Source organism: Heteronotia binoei, chromosome 4 (genome assembly GCF_032191835.1).
Source record: "Heteronotia binoei isolate CCM8104 ecotype False Entrance Well chromosome 4, APGP_CSIRO_Hbin_v1, whole genome shotgun sequence".
Taxonomy (NCBI): Eukaryota; Metazoa; Chordata; class Lepidosauria; order Squamata; family Gekkonidae; genus Heteronotia; species Heteronotia binoei.
The window spans coordinates 117,362,476-117,375,413 of NC_083226.1; the positions used below are offsets into that span (position 1 = coordinate 117,362,476).

The following is a 12,938-nucleotide window of genomic DNA, read 5'->3' on the forward strand; positions in this document are numbered from 1 at the left end:
ACAGCTGACTTATAGAGACCCATCAGGTTTTCAATGCAAGAGAGTAACATGGTTTGCCACTGCCTGCCTCTGCATTGCAGCTCTGGACTTCCTTGGTGGTCTCCCATCCAAGCATTAACCAGGGACAACCCTGCTTAGCTCCTGAGAGCTGACAAGATATGTCTAGCCTGGCCCATCCAGGTCAGGGCATATATTTTACATACCAATCAATAAAACATGAATTAAAATATTGATTTCCCAGTTCTGTCCACACACCAAAGTGTGAAGCAAGGCAGGTAACTAGATATATTTTTCCAACAGAAATATTGGAAAATTTGGGACAGAACTTTAAAAAGCCTCTGAAATATTTTTTTTCCTTTAAACAATAAAATGCTTCTCTTTCAAATGAATAAAATGCTTCAGAATTTAAAAATGTACACTGAAAAAGTTTGGAGATTGTTTTAATTTCTTCAATACAAAAATTGAGAAATTTGGGCAAGCACTGGAAGAAAAAACCCTCATACAGTAGACAGATACAATTTCAAGAATGGTATTTAAATGTTTTAAAATGGCAACAATTAATATGCTATAATACATTTAATGATGATATATTAAAGAGTTCAGTATTTTTAGTGTTATAAAGTTTAGCTGAATATCCAAACATGCTATTTATTTTAACTTTTCTTTCTGCTCAAATGCACTTTCCTTTGTTTACGACAGAATTTGCTTTTTGCCTGCAGTTTCCCCCCTACTTCTCATATGACAAAATTAAAAAACACATGTGCTGTACTAACATACTGTACAGCAGTTTGCTATTCTTTCTCAAGTATTGGATATAATTGCAAATTTTCTTATATAAAATGAAAATAGTTATAATTTTAAACTCCATAAATATGCCAAATAGTGCAATTTTATATGTAAGGTAGCAATGATGTACCTTATGGTCAGCCAGTAAAAGATTTATATGTTTCATAGGAAAAGTAAGTATTACATATATTTCAAGTTTTCTCGGGAGTCCCCCTCAAAATTTATGGAAATTTCACATCTTTACTTAACATAATAATACAAAAATAAAAACAAACTGGGTTCGACCATCCAACAGATTTGGTGCCCCAGAGAGGCCAGTCAGTCAGGTGCTCTGGAACACAAGCAGGTTGGAAGTATTTTTTACTTGACGTGAAAGGTTGTCTCACAGTACTGCAATCACCAGTTCATATTGGGAAAGACAGTCCTTCCTGGTTAGAGACAAACATTTTGCTACTCCATAGTCACTTTTCTGTTGGTTGTACAAACCAATCCTTAATACAAGTTCAAGATAGTTTCTTTACATTAATAAAAACTAAGGCCAGCCAATTGAAAAAAAATCCTACTGTGTATTAAACTTGTCCCAAATGTTGACTTAACCTTAGTCAACAAATACCTGCAACAGTGCTTCTGAAACATGTTATGAACACTTTCCAGAAAGCTAATATACAAATAAGGTAAGGCTAATGTACAAATATAGGTGAAAATATTTCACCTATATTTACTGTCTGGGCACATGGTAAATTCAAGAGGCATTCAACAGGACATACCTGACTTGTTGACCAGTAAATGTGCAAAAGAGGAGAAGAAAGAACTGCTATTGCTGATGATGTAGGAAAGAGGTATATCCCACAAAGAACTAAAGGAAGAAAAAGACATTTATTGTTGGATTGTAAAGCCTATATTATGTACAACTGTACTGACAGTCTATTAGTGCCTGCTAATATTTCAACCTTCTGCTGTTGTGCAAATTTATATACATTAACCCTCTAATAAAAGCTAGCCCTATAACCCAAGGGCAAGCTGTGTTATTACCTTGTGGCTATGACACAAGACGTTATGAGCCTATCACAAGCCGGGGACCAGGGAGGGCCTTTTACTGGCTGCCACCACTCTGGTAAGGGTCTGTCTGGGAGGGCCCAAGGCACACACTTGACCCCTGTCTTTCTCAGCAAGCGCCTTTTATCTGTGACTGAAGAGGTATGCAGACCCAGGCAGTATAACAACAATAAGTTTATTTTAGGTACTCAAGAACAAACAAGTGGGTTGTAACTTTTAGTGCAATAGTGAACTTGAAAACAGAAAAGGTGGTACAAAGCAAAAAAAGCCCTGACACAACTATGTGTTCCCTTCCTCTAATTTCAACTGACTCACTACTCTTTGGATGAGGGAGCTCTCAGGACTGCAGCTTTCCTCCAGTTCAGTCTTTCCAGAGAGAATAAAGACAGGTTGCTTACCTGTAACTGTAGATCTTCGAGTGGTCATCTGTGCATTCACACTCATGGGATAGAGCGCCTGCACCGATCCCCGAATTGGTACCTAAAAAGCCTGGGATTTTTTCGCGCTTGGCACCAGTGGGCATGCGCAGGCGTCCCAGTACACATGCTCACCGGCGCCAGCGCGAGGATCCCGCTGGTTCCTTCCTGACCATTGGAAGCCCCTTCTAGAGGGAGACCGTCAGCAGTGGGGAAGGAGGGCGGGTAGTGTGAATGCACAGATGACCACTTGAAGATCTACAGTTACAGGTAAGCAACCTGTCTATCTTCTTCGTGGTCTCTGTCCTTCACACCCATGGGAGATTAGCAAGCAAGACATACCTTTTAGTGGGAAGACGGTCAACTGGAAGAAACAGCTTGCAGCACCGCAGTTCCCAAACGAGTCCTCTGTTGAGCATGCACGTCCAGCGCATAGTGCTTCATAAAGGCATGCGGAGAGGACCAGGTGGCAGCCTTGCAAAAATCCGTCAGGGACACGCCTTTCAGGAACGCCACCGACGTCGCCATTGCCCTTGTAGAGTGGCCGCAAATAGGCCCAGGTAACGGCTTCTTAGCCAACAAATAACACAGTTTAATAGTCTCCGTGAGCCATTTAGACAGTCTCTGAGATGAAATCCTGGAGCTTAACTTAGCAGCGTATGAAACAAAAAGCTGCTTGTCCTTGCGAAAACTCTTAGAACGACTTAAATAAAACAATAAAGCACACTTTACATCTAAAGCATGCAACCTACGTTCCTCATCCGAGGAAGGCGTAGGATGAAAAGTGAACAACCAAACTTCTAAGTTGAGGTGGAACTGAGAAACCACCTTGGGAAGAAAAGAAATATCAGGAGCTAATGAAACTCCAGCTTCCTGAAAAACAAGATACGGGTAGTCACAACGCATCGCCGTGAGCTCCCCTGCACGACGTGCTGATGTGATGGCTACCAAAAACGCAGTCTTCCATGAGAGAAGCTGTAACGAACACGTGGCCATCGGCTCAAAGGGACGATGAGTCAGTCTGTCCAGCACCAAAGTCAAATCCCACAACTGTGGGGGCGATCTGGATGGGGGATGAAGCCTAAGCAGACCCTTCAAAAACCTCTTAGAATGAGGGTGTGCAAAAACAGAATGTCCCTCCACTGGTTCATGGAACACAGATATTGCTGCCAAATAAACCTTGATGGAGGAAAAAACAAGGCTAGCATCCACCAGGGATAACAAAAACTCAAAAATTACTGACAATCTCACCCTTTGGGGTGAAACTGAAGGATCAACTAGGAACTGAAGGAACTTCTGCCACTTCCTATCACAGGAAGCGCGGGTGGAAAGCTTCCTGCTATTCAGGAAGATGTGCTGGACTCTACTAGAAAACCCACAGGGTCGATAAGCCACGCTGTCAGCTTCAGGTGGGGCACGTTGTGATGGAGTACATGACCCCCCTCAGCTGACAGAAGGTCCGGTTCCGCCAGGAACTGGTAGAAGACCCCCCTCACCAATTGGAGCAGGATCGGGAACCAGTTCTGGCGAGGCCACCAAGGAGTCACCAGGATGCAGCATGGTCTCTCTCTTGCGATTTTGTTGACCACCTTCGTCAACAACGGCAGAGGCGGAAACAAATAGAGGAACCGACCTTCCCACGGGAACAGCAGACTGTCTCCCAATGACTCTGGGTCCGCACCCCCTCTGGAACAGAACAGAGGACACTTCCTGTTCTCGGCTGTGGCAAAGACATCCACCTGAGGATACCCCCAAAGCTGAAAGACAGGTTGGAGGAAGCAGCACTGCAGTTCCCACTCGTGCGGGGAAGCCGCGCCCCTGCTGAGAGAGTCTGCCTGCAAATTGAGGACCCCAGGGAGGTGTGCAGCCTTCACGAAGATGTCGTAGTCCAGGCACTCCGACCACAGGTCCAGTGCCAGTGCACAGAGCTGTCGAGAGACTGTCCCCCCCCCCGCCTGTTGATGTAGCACAGGGCAGTGGTATTGTCCGTTAGCAGAGCAACAACCTTCCCCGCCACCAGGGGGCAGAAAGAGCGGAGAACAAAATGAACTGCCAGCAGTTCTAAATAATTTATGTGGCAGTGAGTCAATTTCAGAGGCCCCCCACACCCAGACCGTCCATGTGGGCCCCCCACCCCCACAAAGATGCATCTGTTGTGATAGTCACAGAAGGTGCAGGGAGATGAAATGGAGCTCCCTGACGGATGTTGCTCTTTGACTTCCACCATTGCGGAGTTTGAAGAGTCACAGGTGGAATGACAAATCGCTTTCGAGGCGAGTCTCTCAATGGTCGAAACTGACAAAGAAACCAGAGTTGTAGGCCTCTCATCCTCAGCTTCGCAAAAAGTAGCACGCTTGTCGTCGCCGCCATCAGCCCCAGCATCCGCTGCAGCTGCTGCGCTGTGCCCCACTTTCGACTTTGCAAGAGTTGCACAAGGTTGATAATGTCTGCTGAGGCAGGAACGCACGATGCAGGTTGGTATCCAGCAAAACCCCTAAGAACTGAACTGTCCTCGATGGAGTAAGGTGTGATTTCTCCAAATTGACCTGCAGCCCCAAGGTGTCGAGAAGACAAAGAGTGATGGCAATGTGGGATGACAAGCTTTCTTTCGACTCCGCCACAAGGAGCCAGTCATCGATGTATGGAAGACGACTATCCCTTGAAGCCGGAGATGGTCAGCCACAACACTCATCATCTTTGTGAACACCCGAGGTGCAGTGGACAGGCTGACCGGAAGGGCTTTGAACTAGAAGTGTTGAGAACCTACTGCAAACCGAAGGAAACGTCTGAACGCAGGATGAATGAAGATGTGGAAATAAGCATCTTTGAGGTCCAGTGTTGCCATCCAGTCCCCTTGGTTGATGAGTGGGAGGATTGTTTGCAGAGTGGACATTCTGAACTTCTGGTACAGAATAAACTTCTTGAGATTCCGAAGGTCCATGATTGGTCTCAAACCCCCATCCTGTTTGGGAACCAGGAAGTAACGAGAGTAGAAGCCTCCCGTCCTGGCCTCCATCAGGACCCGTTCTATGGCTTGTTTCTGTAGGAGGTTGCTCACCTCCGCCAGCAGAGGTGGGGAAGGGGGTGTGGTGATTACCACAGATTGAGATAGACTCCCAGGTCGGTAGGAAAGGGCGGAGGTGGATGGATGAAGAGAGGGTGGGGACGGTGACGCGTGCTACGGGAAAGTCAAAGGCCCTGCTTTTGGGGGCGAGTGCCCTTGGACTTGCCGGTGGTCTGAGAAGCATATCGGTTCCTATTGTTCCCCCTGTATGGGGACCTGCTTTCCAGTTGAGCAGAGCGAGGTCACCACTGTTGTTCTGGGGAGAACTTCTGGAAAGGTTTCTTAACCCAGGGCTTGTGCCACTGTTTTGATTTGGGAACTCTTGAGGGAGCCTGGACACCCAGGTTCCTGGAGGTCTTTATGCTGTTGTCAATTTCTTGCAGAGCAGTGTCAGTAGTAGTGCTGAAGAGGCCTTCTCCCTCAAAAGACAGATCCTCCACGAAGGCACTGGTGTCTTGCTGGAGGGCTGTTGACCTCAGTGGCATTGAAGGCAGACGGCCAACGTAATTGTTTTTTGCAGAGACATCCACCATGTGCTTTGCTGCAGCCAATTGTTGCTTGGCTAAAGCAAAGCCCTCCTTCTGCAGCTTCTTCGCCGCCGCTCTTTTCTCCTCACTCAGGGAGGACAGGAGAGGGGTGAGTTGATCCCATACCGAATATTGGTATCTAGCCATGCACGTGACATAGTTAGATATTTTTACTCCCAGAGCCCCTGCAGAGTAAAATTTCCTCCCCACAATATCCAACTTTTTCCCTTTTTTATCTGGTGGGGAAGAATGAATCTTGCAAGCCTTTGAGGATGATAACACAACCACAGAATTTGGCTTCAGATGTGAGAAGAGGAATTCTGCCCCAGCCTCTTGGACACGGTACATGTGGTCCAATCTCCTCGATGACACCGGAGTGGAGGCAGGCTTTGCCCAGGGCTCCTTCACTGCCTGAAGGATCACCTTCGTCACAGGTAATGCAACAGCCGTAGACGTGTCCCGTTGCATAATGTCGAAGATCTTATCATCCACGACGGGTTGCAGCTGTGTCACAGGGAGGGAAAGAGAGGTCGCCATCCTCTTCACCAGGTCCCCATATGACTTCAGATCCTCCAATGGTGAGATAGGAAGATCCTCAGCCGTATGCGACACTGGCGAAGGCTCTAGGGCCCTGTCTGGATTGTCGGTACCGACCTCGGAGTCCAACAATGAAGACTCTCTTCTTAACGAATGTTCTGAGAGTATTGGTGTCGACTCTCTGATGGGCGATCGAATAGCTACCGACGAGCGTGAATGGACCTCCTCCACCACTACTGCGCGCCTCTCAGGCGGGATGGAGATCGCTGCCGAAGGGCAGTGTCTGGAATGCTGGGAGAGTCTCGACATCTGGGATGCCTCTGATTGCCGGTCCCACTCTGCAAAGTCCCAGGGAGGGTACCATTGGTACGGCGGATAGGGGTACGAATATGGAGCAGGCCAGTGGCGCTGATCCCAAGGTGGTGGTGGTGGGAAGCGACGAACTGCCGTTGATAGTTCCAAATCCCTTCGACCCCTCGCCTGGTCCATCGGCTCCAACAGCTCTATCGGTGCCAACCCCTCAACTTCTGAAACTGAGTCACTCTCACTGCGCCGCCTCGATCCAGAGGAATGGGATCTCTGGGTGAGATCGATCTCATGCTCTGATGCCGAGAGACGGAGTTGCTGTGAAGCGCTGCCTCTCGACACCGAAGGGCTGTGACATGGGGACGCCAAGATCTTTCTCGGTGGAGCAGCCATCGATGCCGAAGCGTCATGAGAGGGCGAAGGAGTGCAGGACGATCTCTTCTTCTGCTTCTCCTTAGACTTCGCCTTCTTCAGTGCGGATGATCGGGTCCCCGAATCATCCCAACGCTTTTTTGCTGGGGTGTCCACAGACCCTTCAGAGGGACGCTTCGTAGAACACCTGCGCTCAATAGGCATCTCGGTCCTGACCGGCAATGTATCAGCTGATACGACCATGGGGGTCGTGGTCTCTCCCATCGGTACCGACGGGCCAGATGCCATCTTCTGCGGCCAAAGTGCCGATTCAACCCATGCAGCTGAAAGCCTCGCTGCTCGATTCTTGCGCGTTTGCTTGGAGAAGCTCAAACAATGCGAACAAGAATCCACACAATGCCCCTCGCCCAAGCAGAGGAGACAGAAGGAATGGCCGTCAGGGGGGGCAATCTTCTTCCCGCAAGATCAGCACCTTTTAAAAAACCCTCAACGTCTTTCCATAGACGCAAGGAAAAAACCCGCTCAGGAAAGCCTCTGAGGGGAAAAAAACAGGGGGGAAACTAAGCCCCAAAGGGCAAGTCCAACAACAACAACTTTTTTTTTAAAACTAACTATCAACTAACTACTAACTAAGAAAACAACAAACGGGCTATATACAATAGGTAAAAGCAATCCAAAATTACTTAACCGACTGGGGACACGAAAGGCGATCCTCTCAGCGCAGCAGTCAGAAAGGAACTGGTGGGATCCTTGCGCTGGCGCCGGTGAGCATGCTACTAGGACGGCTGCACATGCCCACTGGTGCCGAGCGCGAAAAAATCCCAGGCTTTTTAGGTACAGATTCGGGGATCGGCGCAGGCGCTCTATCCCATGAGTGTGAAGCGCAGAGACCACGAAGAAGATCCCTCCCTTTCTAGGTGGGCCTTTTATTTCCTTCCTCCCAAGTCCTACCTCTCTGGGCAAGTTTTTCCTTTAAAACTGCTGCCCACCCAATCAGAGGGATAGAAGGGATCCTGGGAACTGTGGGCCCTGTAGCTACTTTAATACAGGCTTCCCTGGAGTCTTCACTAGGCCTAGGATCGTGACAGAGCCCAAGAAAAGCAATTCCCAGTGACATTATGATCCCAACTGTACAACTGGTTTCTACCCACTGTTGATCACAACAGGTGTGTTAACAGAAGTGAGACAGTGGTTTGTAAATGTACACCAACTAACCACAAAAAACAAGAGAGCCACAAAAGCAGACCTCATGACAGTTGTATACAAAGCAGATTCTGATTGTATGTTCTTCATGAGCTTATTTTAAAGTGTTGCTACTAATATTCAAGTACCATGGTCAACACCAATATATTAAATGCACAACATGTTTCAGCCACTTGGGTTTTTAATGTTGTTTTTTGTAAAAAACTAAAAACTAAAATAAAAGTCCCCCTTCAATTTAATGCTTCACCACTCATAGCTCAGCTTTGTTTGTTCTTCTATTGCAAGTATAATCTTCTTTATGCATAAACAATGTCACCTTAGCTGGATACACTATAAACATAGAAGTAGGCATCTGCACACATGTTGCAACTTGCTAACTGAACAGAGAACTATACACACATATACAGCTCCTTCCCTATAAAACAGATAATAGGTAGGATCTTAGGTTTTTTAAAAAGCATTCTGAATACAGTCTGCTGATCAGGGCATCTCCCAAGGCATTTGCTTTTGAATATTGATGCTATGAACAGGTCCACAGTTATCAGCAAATAAGAGAGATTTCTTCTCTGCAAAAGAGATCTCCAACTTTCCCTATTAAACTGAAAAAAAAGAATCATGAGCTATTGCATTTTTTACTTGCCACTTTAAAAGCACAAAATGGCAATTATTCCTTGAATTAAATAAACAGAAAATTTCTGTACTATAAAATAACCTGTTTATGCCACCTACAAGTATCGCTCAGGTGAAACACATTCATCTAGAATTTCAGTAAGATTTCAATATAAAAGTATTCTTGGCACAATCCATACTGGCATGTATTAAAAAAAAACCTCAACATCTATGCAAAGAGCAAAAGGGTATTAGCAACTATCCCTACATGGATCATGGAAATTTACCACCAAATCCTGCAGTGCATTTGCCTGATCAGCTTAAAGCCCCATCTTCTCTCCATGCTATCATTAACTCCCTATTCCTTATATTTTAACCAGATCTGTGATGAAGTCAGGGAACAAGGCAGCTGCAGATCTTCAATCACTCTTCCCTTTCCAAGCTACCCATCAGGCTTCCATCACATCCAGCTGTTCCCTCCCACCTTCCTAGGCAAATGCCTTTTGACTAGGTTTTTCAGCACACATAATAAATACATCTTGGTATTTAATGTCACATCTCAATCCATTTATTAGTATCTGTTTCTAGTAGAAAACCTGGAACTGTTTCCTCCTGAAGACAAAGTGTAGTCAGCAGATAAACTTAAAACACTTGACGGGACAGTGAGGAGGAGGGAAGGACAAGAAATAAACCTTGAATGCATGGTCTGATTTTTTAATTCCACGTTCTGTGTGAGTCTCTCCTGTGTCAGAAAAATCTGGTTTCCTTTTGTTGTAACTGTCACTAAAGGAAATCCCTTCTGGTGAGTCCATGTTTCCATAAGCTTTTTAACATCCACTCCTCCATGTGTGACCTATGAGAGAAAAATCATATCAAGAAAAAAATATATCAAGAAACCTCACCTACACTTCTACCCCTAATTTAACTAGAGATAATGGTAGAACCAAAGGATAGGTTCCCTTTTTCCCATTCAAGACTAACATTTTAAAGGCTAAAAAAAATGCCACAGGACTCTGGTTATTTTTGGTACAACTGACCAACATAGCTATTCCTCTGATAACATCAGAGTGCTCTTCATTAGGAATAAGTGTTATGCTTGTTCATAATCTCACACATAGAAAATTTAAATTTTCAAAACACTGGCATAGACGAGGAAAGGCATTCTAAGAGAAGAACTGGGCATGACTCATCATTTTTTCCTCCATCTTTTCCTCTGAGTGAAGAAGGAAGTGAATTGTACAGGCAGCTGCCTAGTGCTGTTGCATACACATACATCAATCTGCAGTCCTTCAAATTTCATTATAAAAATGAGAAGCTCTGCCATTTAATAGAAATGTTTCTACATGAAAAGAGAAACTTGAATTTCAGTTGGTCATCTCTTTGCTAGATTTTGAACTTAGAAAGTTTTCAGTCTTTCAAGTCCCATCTTTGTATTTAAAATTAGTATAAAAAGGTTATGAAGAAATGTATGAAGAAAACATTCTAAGATAACTTATTTTCACTTCACTCAAACATTACCTAAGCTGGTGATGGTCAACGTATGACACATTTCAAAAACTGGCTATGTGGAGTACAGCAGGAAGGCACACAAGCCTGGTCTGTAACATGATGCTTCTTCCTTTCCACTACAGATTTTTTCCATTGTAGGTAGGAATGAATGATCCATACACTAATTCCTGCCCAAATTCCACAACAGCAGCAATGGGAGGAAAAGGGGTACCATGTTACAGTCAGCTGCAATGCTGCCCAAAGCTCCTCACCACCTATTCAAAGATGCTTGGAAACCTCTGTGCTCACTCTCTCATATGCTATGACCTGCTGCTGTCAAGCTGACCCCACACTTAAAGTGCAGGCAGTGAATCATGTCACTTACTATTTTTTTTTAATTTTTAAAATAAACTTTATTAAGCTTTAATATTCAAGTTATATCCAAAGCTATGAAATGGAATTTTAAACCACTTACATCACATAATTTAGCAATCAGTAAACCCATGCAGCCCATGGCAAGAGACACTAACACACAGTGTTTACATGGAATTTTTAAATAATATTTCAAGGAGCTGATGCTGATATGGACAACTGATTTTACTCATAGCACAACTGCCAAAGAAGACTGGCTACTTAAGTAGTGTAACTGATCAACCTTCCTCCAGTTCCCCTCCTCTGCCCAAGACATTTACCTTGGTCATGCTATCCCATAAGTCATCACTACGGGTAGAATTATAGCTGTGGTCATGCAAATAACTCTGAATGCCAGCTTTGAAGATATCATTACTGAGATAGTTCTTCAACATCAACAAGAGAGAAGCTCCCTGTATTGAGAAAAATGTGTTAGATATAGACAGATTCACAGTCATATATCCATGCAAGCTGACTTCTTGATTAAAAGTAAAACACTTTCAAGAGATTTGGCTTAGCAGAAAATTGCTTCTTTTAGTCTAAGGAATACAATAATTGTTTTGATAATGAATGGAGAGAGAAAATAATGTTTGTTTGTTTTTTAAAAAGAGAGACAGAGATGTTTCATTTAATTCTGATCTAATTACAGATTAGCAACCCTGAAATGTAAACCTATTGGAAAGTGTAACCCCTACAGATTTTGAGAAGATGGGTTCAGAATGAAGCATGAAAAGTATCTTACTCTCACCTTGTACAAACAAAAAGACTGTCTGAGCTTAGGAAACATCAGTGAATACATTTTCAGCTACATGCCCTAAAGTTATCCTTCAGGACTTGTGAACAGCATCAACAAGTACTTAGAAAGAGAAAAAGAAATTAGGGGTTAAATAGTGATGATAGCAGGAGAGGAGGAGGAAAGGTCCAGAGGAAGCATGCAGAATACTGTGCCCCTTCATCAACTGTTTTTAAGACATTTGTTTAGAATTGTGAAAAGACGTATAGTTAAGCATGATGTCTAAAGAAAGTAGCCAGATTACAGCTAGAGAATAAAATTTTATCCTGAACATAACTTGAGGTCTACTGTCTTCTAGCCCTGATTTTTTTGGGGGGGGAGGGGAATGGGGGAGAATGTGCAACTTCATAAAATTCTCTTTATCCTGACACCAAAGACTAAGAGCAACTGAAGTTCTGTGTGGCACCTGTCGCATTTACTTATCTTAGATCAGATATATACAAATGTAACTTGCATACAGAATATGCTTTAAATTATGCTCTGTTTCAGCAGCTTCCAAAATCCATCTTGTGCAAGTTGGGTGTACTTTTCAAGATACTGGGGGTGGGGAGGTGGGGGGAGGCTATAATGAGTCAAAAATATCCCACTTGTTTGTTACTGTAAACAAGTACATCTTGACATGCACTGCTATTTTGTGTTTACCGGTGCTTCCAGATTCTGAAAATTGGGCTGGGTCTGAAGATCGGGAGCAGCTAGAGTTTGCTGAAAAGGACACAGATAATATGCCCCTGTTCTATGACACCCCTCCTCTGCATCAGCAGCTTTGGGTACGCAGGAACTTTTTACCTCTGGCCATACTAGCAGATGCAAGAGCAAAAGCTGCTTTAAGCTGTTCCTCTAATCAGAACAAGATGTGGTCTGGCTACAAATGATTGGGACTGATTGCAACTAGTGAAGGAGAAAATATCAGCTCTCATACATCTATTTCCTACACATCTACATGTGAATTTAAACCATTGGTACATACACATAATGTAAAAATCTATTTAAATATCATTTTCTTTCTCTATGTGTTTACAAATATTCTAGAGTGGCCAGAGATCACTACTTTTACTTACAACTTTCTAGAGAAGTACAATGCTTCTCACACTGTAAGCAAGCTTCCAAATTGTAACAAATAAAGAAATAATTCATTCTTTAAAGCTAAGATGCGATGATTGCAAAACAGAAAGTAAAAAGCAAAGTTTCCCCTCTAAAGGATGATAATTATGAAAAGACAGAGCAAGCAATTAAAGTGATTTTAATCAAATATTTTTATATAATATAGACCAGTGGTTCCCAACCCTAGGAGATAGGCAGAGTTATTGCAAGGGGTGTTCAAAACCATATGCACAATAAGCATTATCACTGCAATCTTTTTGTCAGTATGT

The 12,938-nt window shown here is 44.0% G+C and overlaps 1 protein-coding gene across 1 annotated transcript in view; it reads right to left on the bottom strand.

Annotated features, from left to right (window-relative positions):
* Positions 1–12,938, bottom strand: part of LOC132569512 (leucyl-cystinyl aminopeptidase-like) — a 95,969-nt gene that overhangs the window by 16,084 nt on the left and 66,947 nt on the right. Inside the window, exons 9-11 of the mRNA XM_060235652.1 lie at positions 11,057–11,188; positions 9,569–9,729; positions 1,554–1,642 (exon numbers count right to left, since the gene is read on the bottom strand). Coding sequence (XP_060091635.1) covers positions 1,554–1,642; positions 9,569–9,729; positions 11,057–11,188 — 382 coding nt within the window. The remainder of the gene's footprint in view (positions 1–1,553; positions 1,643–9,568; positions 9,730–11,056; positions 11,189–12,938) is intronic.